The sequence below is a fragment of the Pipistrellus hanaki genome (assembly GCF_964339955.1).
Source record: "Pipistrellus hanaki genome assembly, chromosome: 2".
NCBI lineage: Eukaryota > Metazoa > Chordata > Mammalia > Chiroptera > Vespertilionidae > Pipistrellus > Pipistrellus hanaki.
The window spans coordinates 191,799,735-191,818,341 of record NC_140504.1 but is presented as its reverse complement, the minus strand read 5'-3'; the positions used below and the strand labels follow the sequence as shown (position 1 = coordinate 191,818,341).

General features: G+C 57.2%; 1 protein-coding gene across 5 annotated transcripts in view; it reads left to right on the top strand.

Annotated features, from left to right (window-relative positions):
- Positions 1–18,607, top strand: part of CROCC (ciliary rootlet coiled-coil, rootletin) — a 37,657-nt gene that overhangs the window by 9,383 nt on the left and 9,667 nt on the right. For all 5 annotated transcript variants that reach the window (XM_084873489.1, XM_084873492.1, XM_084873490.1 and 2 more), the window contains 16 exons: positions 4,970–5,206; positions 5,592–5,688; positions 6,328–6,411; positions 6,982–7,215; positions 7,814–8,013; positions 9,102–9,284; positions 10,315–10,459; positions 11,098–11,244; positions 11,580–11,810; positions 13,050–13,243; positions 13,512–13,639; positions 15,094–15,263; positions 16,645–16,824; positions 17,465–17,599; positions 17,817–17,960; positions 18,355–18,593. In XM_084873489.1, the coding sequence (XP_084729615.1) occupies positions 4,970–5,206; positions 5,592–5,688; positions 6,328–6,411; positions 6,982–7,215; positions 7,814–8,013; positions 9,102–9,284; positions 10,315–10,459; positions 11,098–11,244; positions 11,580–11,810; positions 13,050–13,243; positions 13,512–13,639; positions 15,094–15,263; positions 16,645–16,824; positions 17,465–17,599; positions 17,817–17,960; positions 18,355–18,593 (2,748 nt within the window). The remainder of the gene's footprint in view (positions 1–4,969; positions 5,207–5,591; positions 5,689–6,327; positions 6,412–6,981; positions 7,216–7,813; positions 8,014–9,101; positions 9,285–10,314; positions 10,460–11,097; positions 11,245–11,579; positions 11,811–13,049; positions 13,244–13,511; positions 13,640–15,093; positions 15,264–16,644; positions 16,825–17,464; positions 17,600–17,816; positions 17,961–18,354; positions 18,594–18,607) is intronic.

The window sequence follows — 18,607 nt, the reverse complement described above, 5'->3', positions numbered from 1 at the left end:
AAACCTGGCGGGCCGGATCAGACTCCTCTGCGGGCCGCATGTGGCCCGCGGGCCGTAGTTTGAAGACCCCTGCACTAGAATATTCAACTTCTACTACCAAGGAACGTACCACCTCTAGTGATAAAAAGAAATAGAACGTCCTCTTCCCCCCAAATTCTAGACCAAGGAAGTAATGGGGATTGGAAGAAGCAAACAAAAAAACTCTGAATCTGAATCTGATCAAGTCTTAAATCCAACATCCAATTTTATAAGAACTACTAACTGTGGGAAACTTCAGACAAATATGTTAAATTTTAAATATGAGCTATTTGCTCAAGGCCATTTGGGTGGTCAGTGACATGAAAGTGGAACAGAGCGAATGTCTTCAGTTCTCACAAGGATGGGAGGGCCAGAAAGACCCTCACAGGGGAGTGGAATTTGCCCTGACCTCAGGGATGGGTGGGATTTCAACGGGCAGAGCTGGGACACTCCAGGCAGAGTGTGCAGCCTGAGCAAAGGCTAGGAGGTGGGAGAAATGACGGGGGGTGGGAGTGTTGGAGAGAGGCAGGTGAACGGAGGGCAGGTTGGAAAGGAGAGCCTCGAAGGCGTATTCCCACAGTGGGCTCGGTCCTGCTTGGCTGAGCAGGTGAGGCTGTGGGGAGAGCCCAGAGACAGGGAGACCACTTTGTTTCCTGTTTTACATTAAGCAATGGACTCATCAGTGTCACAGGTGGTTTGCTTCGCTTTTCGTCCTTACACTGTGTTGGAATCAGGACCCGCAGATGTTTACAAACTGTGATGGGCTGACTTGTCCTTCAATTGCTTTTACTTGTTCAGGAAATGGGGACAGTTGTCCGAAGCTTCCCACAGTCTGGATTCTGTGGTGTCACGTAACACCTTTGTCCCCTGGAGTTCCTGTAAACTGGATGTTGGATTTAAGACTTGATCAGATTCAGGTTCAGGGTTTTTTTTGTTTGTTTCTTTGTTCATAAGTGCTGTGTGCTCTTTCATGAGAAGGCCCCGGATGCCCGGGTGTCTGTGTGCACTGGCAGCCTCAGATGCTCCATGCCAAGGCCCAGACATTCCTCAGGGTTTCAAGATTGTCACTCCTCCATGTCTCAGTTGGGGTTCTTCCTTAAAGAGGCACCTCCTCGCCTTGCGTTAGATACCCAGTGGTACGGTTCATTCAGGAAAGGAGAGGATTTAGCATATTGGATGTATTTTAAATATGACCTATTTTTAATTAGCATTTAAAATTTTACTATTTTACTATTTAAAATTTTTTATTTTAGAGAGAGGAAGGGAAAGAGGGAGAGAGGAAGAGAAACATCAATTGGAATGCCTCCTTCACATATCCTAATCGGGGATCGAATCTGCAACCTGGGCATGTGCCCTAACTGGGAATCGAACCTGCCAACTTTTGGTGTATGGGATGACGCTCCAACCAATATTTTACTTTTGAATAATTCATAAATTCACAAATTCCAATTTCAAAAGGGTGTCTGGTGAAAAGGCCCCCTCCCTGCCTGGCCTCAGACACTCCTCTCCCCTCCCTCCTGGAGGCAAGCAATATGCCCCATCACTTCCCTAAATGACCTTCCAGCCTTATTTTATACAAGCAAATACAGCAGATCTCTCTCTCTCTCTCTCTCACACACACACACCCTTTTTATATATTCTTTTTAAAAAAATATATTTTGATTTTTTTACAGAGAGGAAGACAGAGGGATAGAGAGTTAGAAACATCAATGAGAGAGAAGCTGCAGCTGCCTCTTGCACACCCCCTACTGGGGATGTGCCCGCAACCAAGGTACATGCCCTTGACCGGAATCGAACCCGGGACCTTTCGGTCTGCAGACTGACGCTCTATCCACTGAGCCAAACCGGTTTCGGCTTTATATATTCTTAGTAGCATTTCATCTTTGTGGTTCTTGAAGATTTTTTTTTTTAAATTATTTTAGACATCGATTTGCTGTTCCACCCTTTTATGCATTCATTGGTTGATTCTTTTTTTTTTTTTTTTCTCTTTCAAAAATATGTCTTTTTTTTTTTTTTTTTTAAATCAATCTTTATTGTTCATATTATTACAAAGGTTCCTCATTTCTTCCCCCCTCCACCAGGTTCCCACCCCACCCTCCGCCCCCTCCCCATCCCCCATTGTCCTCATCCATAGGTGCACAGTTTATGTTCAGTCTCTTCCTCCCTCCCTTTCCCCGATAGTAAATCCCTTTTCAGATAGTAAATCTGTTACTTAGCATTTTCTCATATCAATAATACCTCCACATGCCCAATGATACACTTCACACAAAAGACATTTCCAAATAGGTCAACCAGCCTCATCCAGGCCCCACCCAAGGCACTCACAGATCAACACCCCAGCGCTATACTAACTCAACACATCCAGATCTAAGCCTTCATCGCTTGATTCAGCAGACCCTCAAGTTCCCGAAAAAGTTTCCAGCCATGTCTGAGAGGCAGCCGTGGGCAGGGACAGGCGAGGAGCGAGCTGTTTCGGGCCTGGCTGCTCCGGGCCTGGCCTCTGTTGCTCTGGTTCGTTCCACAACCAGCTGCTCCGGGTCTGGTCACTGCCGCTCCCGACCTAGTTGCTCTGGACTTGGCTGTTGCTGCTATAGGCCTGGCTGCACCCGACCCGGCTGCTCTGGGCCCGGTTGCTCCAGTCCCGGCTGCTCCGGGCCTGGCCGCTCCCAGCCTGGCAGCCGCTGCTCCGGGCCTGGCTGCTCCCAGCCTGGCAGCTGCTGCTCCGAGCCTGGCCGCTCCTAGCCTGACAGCCGCTGCTCCGGGTCTGGCCACACCAGACCCAGCTGCTCCGGGCCTGGCCGCTCCCAGCCTGGCAGCCGCTGCTCCAGGCCTGGCCACACCCGACCCGGCTGCTCCGAGTCTGGCCGCTCCCAGCCTGGATGCTCCGTGCTTGGCTACTGCTGTTCTGGGCCTGGCTGCTCCCAACCCGGCTGCTCTGGGCCCGGCTTCTCCGGGCCCGGCCACTCCGTGTCTGGGTGTTCCTGGACTGGCCACCCTGGGCTTGGCCGCCTCTGCCTCAGGCCTGGCTGCCTCTGCCCCAGGTCTGGCTGCTCCAGTGCTGGCCGTTGATGCTCTTGTTCTGGCTGCTGCTGCTCTGGGGCCTGGCCACTGCTGCTCCGGGCCCAGCTGCCACTGCCTTGTGCCTGGCCACTTTAGGCCTGGTCGCTGCTGTTCCAACATTCTGTCCCTTTTTTCTTTCTTTTTTCTTTTTTTTAAAAAAAAAACCAAAACGCATTTATGTTGCAATGTTGGCTGGTGCGTTGAGTTCTGACTTAGTCTTTGATTTTTCAAGATCTTCTTTGTATTCTTTCTTAAGTAATTTTACTATCATTTGCTCTCACTTGATTTCTTCACATTGAGAACTTCTTTGGTTTCTTCCTCCTTGTCCTGGGAGCTCAGCAGGTTGGCCTGTGGCACCCCTTTGTTCTCCGCAGGCTCCTGTGCTGCTTCAGCCTGTTATTGGGGTCAGCGCCGCCCAGGAAGCAGCCCCCGTCCTTGGCTCCGTTGCCAGTGCTCAGCAGTCGAAGGCTCAGGGGCACCCCCCCCCCCTGGGGGCCCCGTCGCCCGGCTCCTTGCTGGCGCCCGGCTGGCCGGTGTCCGGCAGGGGCTCCTGCTCCTCGTCGCATTCCTCCAGTCTGGAGCTTTCTTTCTCCCTCCCACTAGGGGAGTCCAGGGTCAGAGTCAACAGACTGTCCTCTGCGCAGTGTGCGCGACTCCGGGGGCTCGGCCTTTCGCCGCGCTCCCAGGACTCCACCTCACAGCCCCGTTTCCCCCTGCCCGAGCCTGGGTCCCCAGGGACTGGCCCAGACCTGGAGTTCGGGCGGTCTGGACTGAGGCTCAGTGCCGCCGCCGGAGGCTTTGTTTCTTCCTGCTAGGGTAATCCAGCATCAGAGTCAACATTCAGTCCTCTGACCCCGCCTTTCGCCAGGATTCCGCCTCACAGCCCCATTTCCCCCTGCCGGAGCCTGGGTCCCCAGGGTCTGGCCCATAACTTGGGGCTCAGTGCTGCCGGTTCGGGGGTTCAGCCCAGGCTGGGGGTTCTATTTCCTTCCTGCTAGGGAACGCCAGGCAGCACCCAGCCCTCTCCTCCTCTCCGGCTGCGACCTCTTCGCGCGCACGTGCGTGCGAGCGCGCAGCATGTCTCCGTACCTTAGGCTTTTTTTCAGCTCCTCTGATTTTCCTTCTGGTTTTCTCCCTCCTTCCTATTGTAGAGTTTTCAGTCAGTTGACTACCTGTAGCTCTGGGCAATGTCCACTCTACATTTTAGTTGTGTTCCATTGAAATTGTTGTGAGCTGCTGCGGCTAGGTGTCTACCCGAGCAGCCATCTTGGATCCTCTCATTGGTTGATTCTTGTATGTGCCCTGACAATCGGGGGATTGAATCCAAAATCTCGGTGCACTGGGGAGACACTCCAGCCAACCAGGATACCAGCCAGGCCTTGAAGACGCTTTCTTCGCTGAATAGTTTTAGCTGGGTCATAAGTGGGAGTGGGTCCATTTCCGGCTCTGAAGAGCCTCCCCATTCGCTTTTCTCGGCTGCAGCTACCCCACAGAGTGGATGTGTCATGATGTATTTAAGAGCAGTCCCTTTGATGGCCATTTAGGTTGCCACCAGCGTTTTTCACCTGGACATGCTGCAGGGGGTCACTGCACAGGCCATTTTCCATGTGTGGGGCATCTCTGTAGGATAAATTCTTGGAAGTGGAGTTGGTGGGTCAGAGAGCCGATCAGTTAGTCATTTTCAGAGCTCTTTCAGAGCTGTGGTTGCCCTCCCAGCAGTGTGGGGGAGGGTCTGTTTTCCCATAGCCTCACCCACACAGTGCATTATGTGACTCGGCTCCCCTCCCCCCCCGCCTCATTCTAATCAGGACAAATGGCATCCCAGTGTAGTTTTAATTGACGCTTGGGAGCCCACCCCCATTCCATCCCTGCTGTGTGTTCTCTCCACTAGGGATCTGCTGCAGCTGGGAGGGGAGCTGGCCCGGACCTCCCGAGCCGTCCAGGAAGCGGGCCTGGGGCTGAGCGTGGGCCTGCAGCTGGCCGAGAGCCGGGCCGAGGCAGCCCTGGAGAAGCAGGCGCTGCTGCAGGCCCAGCTGGAGGCGCAGCTGCGGGACAAGGTGCTGCAGGAGGAGGGCCTGGCCCAGCTGCAGATGCAGAGCAACCTGGACAAGGCCGACTTCAACGCCAGGTGGGTGCCTGGCAGGGACCACACGAGGCAGGGGACGGGTTTGAGCTCAGCCAGTCTTCCCAGACACCCCGTTGGCAGAGTGGGAAACTGAGGTCCACAGGGCTCTTGCCCAGGGCACATCACAAGCAGTTCAACCTCTGATACCAAATTTGCTCCCAGCTCCTGCAGCCTAGACAAGCCCCAGGGTGCGTCCCCAGGAGACAAAGTGGGTGGCAACCTCATTCTCGTTTACAGACAGTGACTTGCTCAAGGTCATACAACGAGGGAAGTGAATCCTCGGGTCCCTGCCTCCGGTTTGGGGAAGGCTGCAGGACACAGAGCTGGAGGGTTTAAGGACACGCTGGGGTGGGTCTCCCATTCACCTCTGTGGCTCCCCCACCTCCAGAGTGACAGAGCTGGCCCTGACCGTGGAGCGCCTTCAGAACCAGAACCTGGAGAAGGATCGGGTCAACAAGGCCCTCACCGAGAAGCTGGAGGCCCTGGTGAGATGCAGCCGCCCTCGAGGTGTGGCAGGGCGGGATGGGGCACAGCCCAGATCCATGGACACAGGCTGAGGACCGGGCTGTTAGGCCACCCTGGAGCATCACCAGACTCTGTCACCCCTTGTTAACTGAGCAGCTAGTGTGTGTGCTAGGCTCAGTGTGAGCTCACTTACCTCTTTTGTCCCATTTTATCCTCTCAGCGGCCCTAGAACAGGACCTCCATCTACAGATGAGAAACCCAAGGCCCAAGGGGAAATACTTTCCCAGAGACTCAGACTGCAGAGTCCGGACTTGAGCTCATCCCTGTAACCTGCTAGTCCAGGGCTTTTTCTCTTGCAACTCAGCTGCCTCCCCACCCGAGGGTGCTGCCTGGGTTGGTCACCCTTCCGTGTGGGGCCAGGCCCGGTTCTAGGTCCAGCTCTTCCCCCGGAGGCTGTGTGACCCGAGGTGGGACACTGCACTTCTCTGGGCCTAGTCCGTTCAGGGCACTCAGGGCTGCTGTGAGGTTGCCGAGCGGCCGGACCAGGGTCATGGTCTTCGAGGCTACCCGATGGGAGGGGGCCCAGGGAGGGAAATGAGGTTTCGGATTGGGGCACAGACCTTGACCTCGCTCTCTGCGTCTCTTCGCCACCCCTCCAGGAATCCCTGCAGCTCCAGGAGCAGCCCGCCCTGGACACAGAGGAGGGAGAGGGGCTGCAGCAGACCCTGAGGGACCTGGCACAGGTGTGAGGCGGGGGGGAGCCGGAGAGGCCAGAGGGTGGGAGCTGGGCAGGGCCGGGCCGGGCCGTGCAGAGCCGCCACCTCTGCTGGTGGCCTTGTCCAGAACTGCAAGTGGTTGGGGAACCTGCGGGCCCTGCCTGTGAGAGGTTCAGGCCCATCTGTGAGAAAAGTTAAGTGAACTCTTCCCAATACATGGGAGGCCTTCCCTGGCGGGCTGAGGGCTGAACTCTCAGACACCCCGTTGGCAGAGTGGGAAACTGAGGTCCAGAGGGCTCTTGCCCAGGGCACATCACAAGCAGTTCAACCTCTGATACCAAATTTGCTATCCGGGCGAGCTCCCCTCCCAGCTGATACCAAATTTGATGCCAAATTTATCTAAGCTCCCTTCCAACAAGTGGAAGTGGAAGCGGAATCTGGAAGACTTGTTGGAAGGGAGCTTAGGCTGTGCCGCAGATTTTGGGATGAATCTTAGTCACATGACCCCTGCTGCCACCCCTCTGCCCCTACTGGGCCTCTTTGTCCAATAACCTCCCTACTGCCCCACTCCTTCTGCCTCCCTATCCCGCCCCTCAGGCCGTCCTGTCGGACATGGAGAGCGGGGTCCAGCTGAGTGGCTCGGAGCATACCGCCGATGCGTCGGACAGCAGCCTGCGGGGGCTCTCGGGGCCCCGGACCCCGTCCCCGTCACGGCGCTCCTCGCCTGGCCGCGGTCGCTCCCCGCGCCGAGGCCCATCCCCAGCCTGTTCGGACTCCTCTGTGCTCACCCTGATCCACTCTGCGCTGCACAAACGCCAGCTACAGGTCCAGGTAGGAGGGGGCCCCAGCGTCCTGGGGGAGAGGTCTGGGCAGCCCAAGGGCGGAGCCAGTGCTCTGGGGGCGCAGCGTGAGCATCCCGGGGAAGAGTCAGAGCCCTGAGAAAGAAGTGGGACTCAATAGGTGGCTGAGATCTCAGGGGTAGAATCTGAGCCCAGAGTGGGAGGGGCTTGGGCAGCTGGGGGTGGAGTCTGAGGGGGGAGGAGCCTGGTATAAAAAAGCAGATGAGGTTCCCTAATTGGACAGAGCTAGGACCTGGGAAAAGGCCGGGGAGGAGGCGCTGCCCAGGATGAGAGGAGCCTGGGGATAAAGTCTGAACCAGGAAGCAAAGGGCAGAAGCCTGGAGAGGGAATGTGCATTGGTTTGGCATCCTGGGGGCTGGGGTGGGGTGGGGTTTGCTGGGGACCTCAGGGCGATGGAGGCTCAGAGTCCAGGGGGAGGGCTCAGCATAGGGAGTGGAGACCTAGCCACGCTCCTGCCTCAGGCCTGGCCATAGGGTAGGCTGCTTGCTGTTCATCCCTGGAACTGGCACAGAAGCAGGGGGCTCTGAGGGCTCAGTGGCTCTCCAGACTCAGTGGTTCCCATGCCACAGGACATGCGTGGGCGCTACGAGGCCAGCCAGGACCTCCTGGGCACGCTGCGGAAGCAGCTCAGTGACAGCGAGGGTGAGCGCCGTGCCCTGGAGGAACAGCTGCAGCGTCTGCGGGACAAGGCCGATGGGGCCACCCAGGCCCAGGAGGACGCCCAGCGCGAGGCCCAGCGTCTGCGCAGTGCCATCGAGCTCCTGAACAGGTGCCCGGGAGGTAGTGGGGGCCTCGGAGGATAAATCAGTGTCTGGGCCCAGCACCATCCCAAACCTGTCAGCGTGCAGATTTGCACCAATATGCTCATAACCAGCCATGTGTGTATGTTTTCCGGCAGTGAGGTAGCAAACGTTTCCTGTATACCTACTGTGTGCCAGGCTCGTTGCCAGGCATTTTATGTGTACGGTATTATCTGCCATTAGCCTTCCTGCCAGAGCTTGAGAAGCTTGTCCAAGCTCACAGGATGTGGCCGGGATAGGAACTGGAGAACAATGACAGCAAAAACAATGCTTCCCATGCCTGGGGAGGAGAAGGCTTTTGAATTGTGGGCACAATGACCACCTCACCTTGCATTCTGCTATTTTTACTTATTATCATGTTGTATGTTTTCCCACCTACTGCCAGCTATCATATCTTGTATGTTTAAGGGCTGCTCCTTCAAGCGATGAGGTGGGACAGTGAGAGATATGACCACCATCAGCCCTCAGCCTGAGCTGGAAACCCCGCTGGCTCAGAAGGAGGCGTCCTCGCACTGGTTGTGACTGCTGGGGCTGGGAGAATGGCCACACTCTGCAAACTGTCAGTTCCCAGTTGCTGCCTCCCCCTGTCCTGCTCTGGCTCCCGTGTGCCGCTGGCCTGTGCAGCAGGAAGCGCTGAGATCTGGACAGACCCAGCTCCATGGGGCCTCCCAGAATTGAGGGACGGGGGCAGCGGGGTTATAGAGGCATCTACTGGTCATATGGACTAGCAAGCTGGCAGCACAATTGCCCACATATCCCAGGAGCCTAACCTCTTCACCCTGGTGGAGATAGTGCCTCTGCCTCCGTCTGTCCCACTGAGCCCCCAAGAGGGTAGTTTGGGGGAGAAGGAAAGCCAGGTTCCCTCTGCTAGGATGAGTCAGCTTCAGGGAGATGGAGATGAAATGAGCTGGCCGTGGGCATGGTCAGGGAAGGCTTCCTGGAGGCAGGTGCCTTCGAGGACGGAGGATGTGGCTCGCACGTAGGACAGCAGCACGGCTGTTTGCCCCGATGGGAGCAGCCCCCACATTCCCTCCAGCTCCTCTGCCCCGCCCTGCAGGGAGAAGGACAGCCTGTCCCACAGCCTGCAGGCGGCCCAGCAGCAGGCTGAGGAGCTGCGGCAGGAGCGGGAGAAGCTACAGGCGACCCAGGAGGAGCTGCGGCGCCAGCGGGACCGGCTGGAGGAGGAGAAGGAGGACACAGCGCAGGATGGCGCGCGGGCACGCAGGGAGCTCGAGCGGAGGTGCGTGGCTTCTGCCTCCCGCCGAGGCCATTTGGGCGACTGACGGTGTCCCTGGGGCTGGAGAGCACCTGTGTGTCCTGGCCTCCTGCCGTCCGAAGAGGTCCTCTGATGAGGTGTAGTCACTCCCTGAGATCCGAGAACTGGAGGGAAGAAGAGTGTGGATAGTAATAACAATAATTAAAATACCAGTAGTAATATTAACATTGTTTTTTCAAATTAAAGTTACAGTAATATTAGTACTAATAATGCTAAGGGCAAGACATCATTTTAAGCAATTAGATCATCTTATGTAGCCCTCAGGATAACTCTATGTTATAGGAGTTATTATTAGCCCCCATTTTATGGATGGTGAAACTGAGGCACAGAGAAGTCCTATAATTTCCTCAAGGTCACAGCTAGTTAGTAAAAGAGCCAGGATTTAAACCCAAGCATTATGCCCATCACTCTGAAGCGTTAACCTCTTAACCACTGCACTGTTTACTTCTCTGAGACATGTCATAATGATATCCAGTACATTTTTTTTTTAATATATTTTATTGATTTTGTATAGAGAGGAAGGGAGAGAGATAGTTAGAAACATCGATGAAAGAGAGTCATCGACCAGCTGCCTCTTGCACACCCCCCACTGGGGATATGCCCGCAACCAAGGTACATGCCCTTGACCGGAATCGAACCCGGGACCCTTCAGTCCCCAAGCTGATGCTCTATCCATTGAGCCAAACCGGTCTCGGCCCAGTACATTTTTCTTGTTTCTAAAGACCCTTGTAGAGCTCTATCAGGCACTATCTTACATATTTCATGTATCCTTATAACAACTTTGTTATAAAAGGCCCATTTTGCAGATGTGAAAACTGAGGCCCAGAGTCACAGAGCCAAAAGGCGGTGACCCTGGCTGTCCTTCTGGTAAGGTTCTTGCCACCAGGGCTCCTGCCTCAGCCCTGACCCCCCCAGCCTGTTCCAGATTGCCTGGCTGCGGGAGATGCAGGGCGGGGAAGTGACATGGGGCATGCCCCCTCCTTCTGTCCCACAGCATTAGACAACTGGAGCAGCTGGAAGCGAAGCGCTCGGGGCTGGCGAAGGAGCTGGTGGAGGTGAGGGAGGCGCTGAGCTGTGCCACGCTGCAGCGGGACGTGCTGCAGGCGGAGAAGGCCGAGGTGGCCGAGGCGCTGACCAAGGTGTGTCCCTGTTTGCCCCACACCCACAAACCCACCTCTGCCCAGGCCCCAGCCCTTCTCACTCTGGCCACAGACTGACCCCTATTTCAGGCTGACCTCTGACCCTGATCACAGGCAGAACCCTTCCTTTTGGACTCAGGCTAACCTTTGACCCATACTACTTACTACCTCTGACCTCAGACACACATGAACTCATCTCTATTAGTGACTGTGTCCCCGCTTTTCCAGATGCTCCTGGGCAGTGCCTGTAGTTCAGGTCATCCAGGCCCATCTCTGAGCACGGGCCTAGGGTCTGTGAGAATTGGGGCATGGTCCTAAGCGAGCGCCTGCCCCACTCTGTAGTCTGGGCCCTGAGCTGTGCCACCCCGAGACCCCACTCTGGGAACCCTCTGCCCTGCTCTGCGGTGTGAAGCTGCTTTCAGTAGCTTCCTAGACAGCAGGCCTTGTGCAGTGATTTTCTCATCTTGTGTCTCCCTTGTCCCTCTATCCGTCTCTGTGTCTCTTGTTTCTCCTCACCCTCTTGCCTCTCCCCATCTCTCCATGTCTCTGCACATCTCTTCCCATCGCTCCTGTCTCTGTTCCTCTCTCCATCTCTCCCCACCTGATCGTCTCTGGCTGCCCCGTTCTGGACCCTGCAGGCTGAGGCTGGCTGCATGGACCTCGAGCTCTCACTGACCAAGCTGAGGGCGGAGGAGGCCTCTCTGCGGGACTCCTTGTCCAAGCTGAGCGCCCTCAACGAGAGCCTCGCACAGGACAAGCTGGGTCTGAACCACCTCGTCGCCCAGGTATGCTGTGTGCCAGCGTGTCCACCTGCCTTGCCCATCTGTGCTCCCCACTAGGTGGGCATCTCAGACCCAGCCTTGGCCCACATCCTGTCCCCATACCTCTCTGTCTCGCCCCCTGCCTTTCTGTCTCTGTCCTTCTGTCTCTGACTCTGTCTGTCTGTCTATCCTCTCTTGCACGGTCTGAGAGGAAAGTTCTGTGGGCCCTTCTCTCTTCCTCCCTCTCCCCAGTGTTCACTGCCCCTTCCCCCGAGGTGGCGGTGGCCCTTGGTCCTGGGTGGGACCCCATCCCCCAGGTGGAGGGGCTGGGCTGATCTGCTGACGCACTGGCCACTCAGCTGGAGGAGGAGAAGGCCGCCCTGCTGGGCCAGCAGCGGCGAGTGGAGCAGGAGGCCACGCTGGCGAGGGAGGAGCAGGAGCGGCTGGAGCAGCTGCGGCTGGAGCAGGAGGTGGACCGGCAGGGCCTGGAGGGCTCCCTGCGGGCGGCGGAGCAGGCCCGGGAGGCCCTGGAGCACCAGGTGCCCACGCTGCGCCAGGAGCGCTGCCGGCTGCAGGAGCAGCTGGCCCAGGTGGGTGACAGGGAGGATGCGGAGCAGGCGGGGCAAGGGTTCTGGGCTCCCAGCCTCCGACACCTGTCCTGGGTAATGCGCAGGCTCAGGAGCCTGAATATGATTTTAGGTTCAGCCCCGCCTCTGCTAACTGGGCCCCTGGGCAAACTACTCCACCTCCCCATGCTTCAGTCACCCCATCGGTAACACGGGGCTAATCATTCCTTTTTTAAAATATATTTTTAGCCGAAACTGGTTTGGCTCAGTGGATAGAGTGTCAGCCTGCGGACTGAATGGTCTCAGGTTCGATTCCAGTCAAGGGCATGTACCTTGGTTGCGGGCATATCCCCAGTAGGGGGTGTGCAAGAGGCAGCTGATTGATGACTCTCTCTCATCATGTTTCTAACTATCTCTCTCCCTTCCTCTCTGTAAAAAACCAATTAAAAAAAAAAAAAAATATATATATATATATATATATATATATATATATATATATATATATATATTATTGATTTCAGAGAGGAAGGGAGAAGGACTGAGAGACAGACACATCAATGATGAGAGAGAATCATTGATTGGCTGCCTCCTGCACATCCTCAGGGGACGAGCCCACAACCTGGGCATGTGCCCTTGACCGGAATCAAACCTGGGACCCTTCAGTCTGAAGGCTGATGCTCTACCCACTGAGCCAAACCGGCTAGGGCTTAATTGTTCTTATCACAAAGGGGTGTTCTGAAGAGGACCCCTGTGGAAGACTTGGCAGCTGAATCACTCTCAGTAACAATTCCCAGTGTGATAATGGGAAGAGAATTTTAGAACTGGGATGTGAGACTTGTTGGGACAACATAGCCGGAAGGGACCTTAGGGTTTTAGGGATCCAGTGACCTTTATATGGCATGCCGGGCTCCTGGGAGGGGCCTCTAGGGTATGGGCCTCGGCTGCAAGGAGCGGGGCTCCATGTTCCCATCCTGAGGCCTGCAAAGCAGCGCTCCTTTGGGCTGTTTTATATGCTCAGCGTCTCTGGAAGGTCGGGGTGTGACCCAAACTGAGTGAGGATCCTCGTGTGTGTGTATTGCAGGTTCAGAGAAGCCTGCGATTTGTCCACGTACACACAGCACATCAGGGTGGAGACTGGGCTTGAACCCTGCTCTCCTGCCTGTTAGACTAGGGCTGGGTCCGGCCCAGGGTTGGGTCCTGCATGATGGGGAGGCTGGGAGTTTCTGGGGGAGGGGGTGCTCACAGTGCCTGGGTGGGTGCCAGCTCTCCCGGCAGCTGAGTGGGCGCGAGCATGAGCTGGAGCAGGCCCGGCGGGAGACACAACGGCAGGTAGAGGCACTGGAACGGGCGACCCGAGAGAAGGAGGCGCTGGCCAAGGAGCGGGCCGGGCTGGCTGTGCAGCTGGCGGCAGCTGAGCGTGAAGGCCGGACCCTATTGGAAGAAGCCACACGCCTGCGGTAAGGCTTTGGGCTCTGCCCAGCCCTCTGGGGGAGGAGGGGTGTCTGCCTGGGGCCACCAGCCTCACCCTGGCGTTGGCCCACAGTCAGTTGCTGAGGAGCAGGGCTTGCCAATGCGTCCTCGCTAAGGCTCAGGCTCCCCAGGGAGCGTGGGACCGGCTGGGCAGGTGGGCTGGCACCTGGCCCATGGCTGGCCACGCCCTGGAATCCACAGTTTCCTGGGGCCCCGGAGGCTGAGGCCTGAGGCCTGAGGGGTTGTGTGCTGCAGCTTGGAGAAGGAAGCCCTGGAGAGCAGCCTGTTTGAGGTGCAGCGGCAGCTGGCCCAGCTCGAGGCCCGTCGGGAGCAGCTGGAAGCTGACGGGCAGGCCCTGCTTCTGGCCAAGGAGGCCCTGACTGGTATGGGGGGGGTCGGGGGGGTGGGGGTGGGTGAGGAATACCTGGCTCCAGCTCAGACTAACCTGTCAAGGTCTGGGGTCTCACAGAAGTTGGGATCACTGGCTTTGGAGTGTGGCTGACCTGGGTTCCAATCCTGCCACTTAGATCTGAGCTTTCTTGAGCAAGCCCCTTCCCCGCTGGGTCACAGGGTCCTCATCTGACAGAGGTGCTACTGCCAGCCTTCTAAAGCTTGCCAGGAAGGGGTGAGGCGAGCATTTGAGGCCTGCCACAGTGCCTGGGTCAGCCAATGGTGCCTGCTGCTTATTGTCATCAGGGCTCTGGGAGAGTTCCGAGTTCTCTGTGGAGCCACCACTGCTTTTCTGAATGACTCTCTTGGCCCCGCTTCTCTCCACATGCCCCACCTGGTTTCTTGGACCATGAAGATTAATTTTCCAGTCCTCATCCACCTGAGCCAGACAGAACTAGAAAGGGAAATGCTGAAAGATGGTTGGGATGATTTTTTTTTTTAAGTGTTTGTTTTTTAAAAATATGCTTTATTGGCCAAAACCGGTTTGGCTCAGTGGATAGAGTGTCAGCCTGCAGACTGAAGGGTCCCAGGTTCGATTCCGGTCAAGGGCATGTACCTTGGTTGCTGGCACATCCCCAGTAGGGGGTGTGCAAGAGGCAGCTGATCGATGACTCTCTCTCATTGATGTTTCTAACTCTCTATCCCTCTCTCTTCCTCTCTTTAAAAAATCAATAAAATATATTTAAAAAAATAAATAAATACGTTTTATTGATTTTTTACAGAGAAGAAGGAAGAGGGAAAGAGAGTTAGAAACATCGATGAGAGAGAAACATCAATCAGCTGCCTCCTGAATACTCCCTATTGGGTATGTGCCCACAACCAAGGCACATGCCCTTGACCGGAATCGAACCTGGGACCCTTAAGTCCACAGGCCAACACTCTATCCACTGAGCCAAATCAGCTAGGGCTGTGGGAATGGTATGTAGATTGTCCACAGCGGGTGCACCTCCCCGGGGTTCCTCCCTTAGTGCTGACAGTTCCCCAGGTTTGTTAGTCTTTAAAGGGGACGCCTCATGGAAGCTGTGCAGCTTTGGGAAACTGCCTGCTCCTCTGAGCCTCCATATCCCCATCTGCAATGACCCGTAGTAAGCAATCAATCACGGGGGCTGCTGTCCTCCCCATTGGTGGGAGCCTCCCTATCAGACATTTCATCCCTTTGATGCCATCCCAGGGAGGGAGGGAGGGGGCAGGGCCCGTGGGCTCAGGCAGCAGATTGAGAAACTGAGGCCCAGAGGGTGAGGCGCTTCTCAAGGGAACCCAGCCCAGGTACCCGGGGGGCCCTCTCTCCTCTGGGATTTCGCCTCCATGGCTCACCTGGCTGGAGTAGGCTGGTCCACAGGGAGGTACCGACCCAAGTCTGCCCCCTCCCACCGCCCCTCCTGTGCAGGAGAACTGGCAGGCCTCCGGCAGCAGATGGCAGCGGCAGAGGAGAAGGCGGCTCTGGACAAGGAGCTGATGGGCCAGAAGCTGGGGCAGGCAGAACGGGAGGCCCAGGCCTCTCTGCGGGAGCAGCGGGCAGCCCACGAGGAGGACATGCAGCGACTCCAGCGAGAGAAGGTTCGGGTGGGCGGGGCTCTGATCTACCTCCTCTGTGATCTTCTCCCTCTGCCTCAGTTTCCACCTCTGTGAAGTAGAACTTTATTTCTGTTCTGGAGGCCCTGGGGGCAGCTGAAAGGAAACACTGGGGATGCCTTATCAAACATACAGATTCCCAGGCCCCAGATTTGGTCTAGCCCTGGTGATCCTGATTCACGAAGGCACTTTCATTTGTAAGAAATGCTGTTTGCATATGAAGGACCATTCTAGGACCTGAACACATAGTGTGGAAGGTGAGGGGCCTGGTCACTACAAGACAGAACAGAGCTGTCTAAGAACACTGGCTCTGGAGTCATATTGCCTGGGTTTGGATCTGATCTAGGCCACATATTGGTTATGTAACCTGTGGTCTCTGTGCCCTCATTTCCTCATCTGTAACAATGGGGATACGGATAATATAGGGTATTGTGAGGATGAGGTGAGATAATCCATATAAAGGGCTTACTATAGAGAACTGCACTTTGAAATAAATGCTGGTTCTATTTTTACAGTGGGAGGTGGACAGGGCTGCCTGTGTCAGAGGTTCAGGCTGTCCTGCAAGACTCCAGGGGGCGCCATTCACTGTGTAGTCTTGGCCTTGTAGTATCACATTCGTCCAGCAGGTGGCAGTGAAGCACTGGAAGTTTCACAAAGGTGCCAGGCACTGACTGCCCTCAGACCCTGGGTGGGGTGTTCTTTTCCTGTGGGTTCCACCCACCCAGTCCCCAAGGAGCAAACTCCTGTGCCATCTGTACTCTCCCTGCCCTGCCTGACTTGGCCTCTTCATGCCACCAGGTCTGTACTCTTTCCTGCTACTCTGCCACCCGCAACCCTATACCCCTTTTATCCTCACAGCCAGCCCCACTCCCCTCAACCCCTACCTGCAATCCAGGTTCTTTTTCTCAGTTCCCGAACAACTCTAGTCTGAAATTTAGATTGCTCCTCATCAGTCTGGCTTCAGGGTCTCTGTTGCCTCGACTGTCCTCAGAGTCAGGCCCGCCCCTCCCCAGTTGCTGCCGTTGGCTCTGGCCCCATTGCTCACCACGTTCCCCTCGTAGTCCAAACTCCAGTGACCCTTACATATTATGATGTCCCTGTATGCCGTGCTTTCTCCCTCCAGGCCTGAGGTTCTCTCCCCCCCCTCTTTCCCTGGCTGACTGCTACTCGTCTCTCCTCCGGGAAACGTTCTCCACCCCAGACCAGGGCTGCTGCTCCTCGGGGCTCCTGCAAGCCTGGCATGTCCCAGCCACAGCCCTTACCATCCACCCCACAGTACAGTTTCCTGGTCCCCTGTCTCTCAGGGTCTGGGGTACAGGTGACCTTGCAGCCTCACGGGTCACATGTGCTTGTGCCTGGCCCCCAGGAGACAGCATGGCGGGAGCTGGAGGCCGAACGGGCCCAACTGCAGAGTCAGCTGCAGCGGGAGCGGGAGGAGCTGCTGGCCCGGCTGGAGGCCGAGAAGGAGGAGCTGAGCGAGGAGATCGCCGCCCTGCAGCAGGAGCGTGACGAGGGCCTGCTCCTGGCCGAGAGTGAGAAGCAGCAGGTTCGTGAGCCCTGGTGTGGCCCCCGCTGCTCCGAGGGGCCCGGTTCCGGGGCTGGTTCCCGCTTAGCCACCCTGCAGCTGGGAGCTAGGAGCCCACGCTGTGCCTGCTACACAGCCGGAGCCTACTGAGCGGCAGCCACGGTCGTGACACCATGAGCGCTGGTTCCAGGAAAGCTGCCCCATGTTCTCCCATCTGCCCTCCCACCCAGGCTGGCAGGGCGTCCCCATGGCTGCTTTCTGAGCAGTCTCCCCGATGCCCACATGCACCAGCTGACCCGCCTCAAAAGGAACTCACTCCTGACTTTCCAGCTCTGCCTCCCTGGACGAGTCACTGGGCCTCTCTGAGCCTCCGTTTGCCCATCTGTAAAGTGGGATAATGGAGGGCCTGCTTCAGGGTTGTTGAAGCATGTTAGTGAGATAGTGTTATTTCCATGGCCAGTTACTGTTACTCTTGTATCATCCTTTTCTGGGGCTTTGGGAGGGTGAGCCTGTACCTCTGTCCTGGCATGGACGTGCCCAGGCCCAGGCATGCCCCCCAGCCCACAATGGGCACATTTCCCAGGGCGGGGTCAGGAAAAGGCCTGAGCACGCCCCCAAGACCAACTAACCCCCCCGGCTCTTCACTCTCCGCCTCCGCCAGGCCCTGTCGCTGAAGGAGTCTGAGAAGACAGCGCTGTCGGAGAAATTGATGGGCACACAGCACAGCCTGGCCGCCATCTCCCTGGAGATGGAGCGACAGAAGCGAGATGCTCAGAGCCGGCAGGAGCAGGACCGGGTAGGCGGGCCTCCGTCTGAGCCCCTGTCTGAGTGGGAGGCCTGGCTCTGCCCTGGGGATCCCCTGTCTGAGAGAGACGCGTTATACAGACAGCACTCTTTAGGCATCGAGGGGTCACAGAGGGTCTGGCAGGCCAGCGGGAGGGGCCATGCGTGGAGCTGAAGGCGGGGTGCTGGCGAAGGGGGCACAGCACCCTCTGAGGGGCCATCTGCCCTAGAGCACCATGAACAGCCTGACCTCCGAGCTGCGGGACCTGCGGGCCCAGCTGGAAGAGGCGGCCGCGGCCCACGCGCAGGAGGCGAAGAGGCTGCAGGAGCAGGCCCGGGACCTGGGCCGGCAGCGGGAATCCTGCGGCCGCGAGGTGAGCCCCCCGCCCACCCCCTTCCGGGCCGCACCCCCTGTGTGCTGCTGGGGGCCCGGCTCGGTGGGGGTCCAGAAAGATGGGAGGCTCTTTCCTGCATTCATGGGGGCACATGTACAGCCAACTGAGAAAGGAGGCAGCAAGCACGTGTGAAGTCCTTGTTATGTACACGTGGGACGGGGGCACTCGGGTGGTCCCTGCCCTCTGGCCTCGTCCGTAGGATGACCCTGGTTATTTCAGACCCAAACACTGCTGACTCCGGCTTGCTTCTCCCGAATCATAACTCTCGCCTATGGGCTGAGTGTAGGCAGAGCGATGGGGCAGGTGCCCCATGGCCAAGAGCCTGGGGATGGGATGGTTTCCGCCAAGGCCCAGCCTGAGTGGGTCCCCACAGGCAGAGGAGCTGCGGACCCAGCTGCGCCTGCTGGAGGATGCCCGGGACGGGCTGCGGCGGGAGCTGCTGGAGGCCCAGCGCAAGGTCCGGGAGAGCCAGGACGGCCGCGAGGCCCAGCGGCAGGAGGCGGCCGAGCTGCGGCGCAGCCTGAGCGAGGGCGCCAAGGAGCGCGAGGCCCTGCGGCGGTCCAACGAGGAGCTGCGGGCCGCCGTGAAGAAGGCCGAGAGCGAGCGGATCAGGTGGGGAGGCCGGA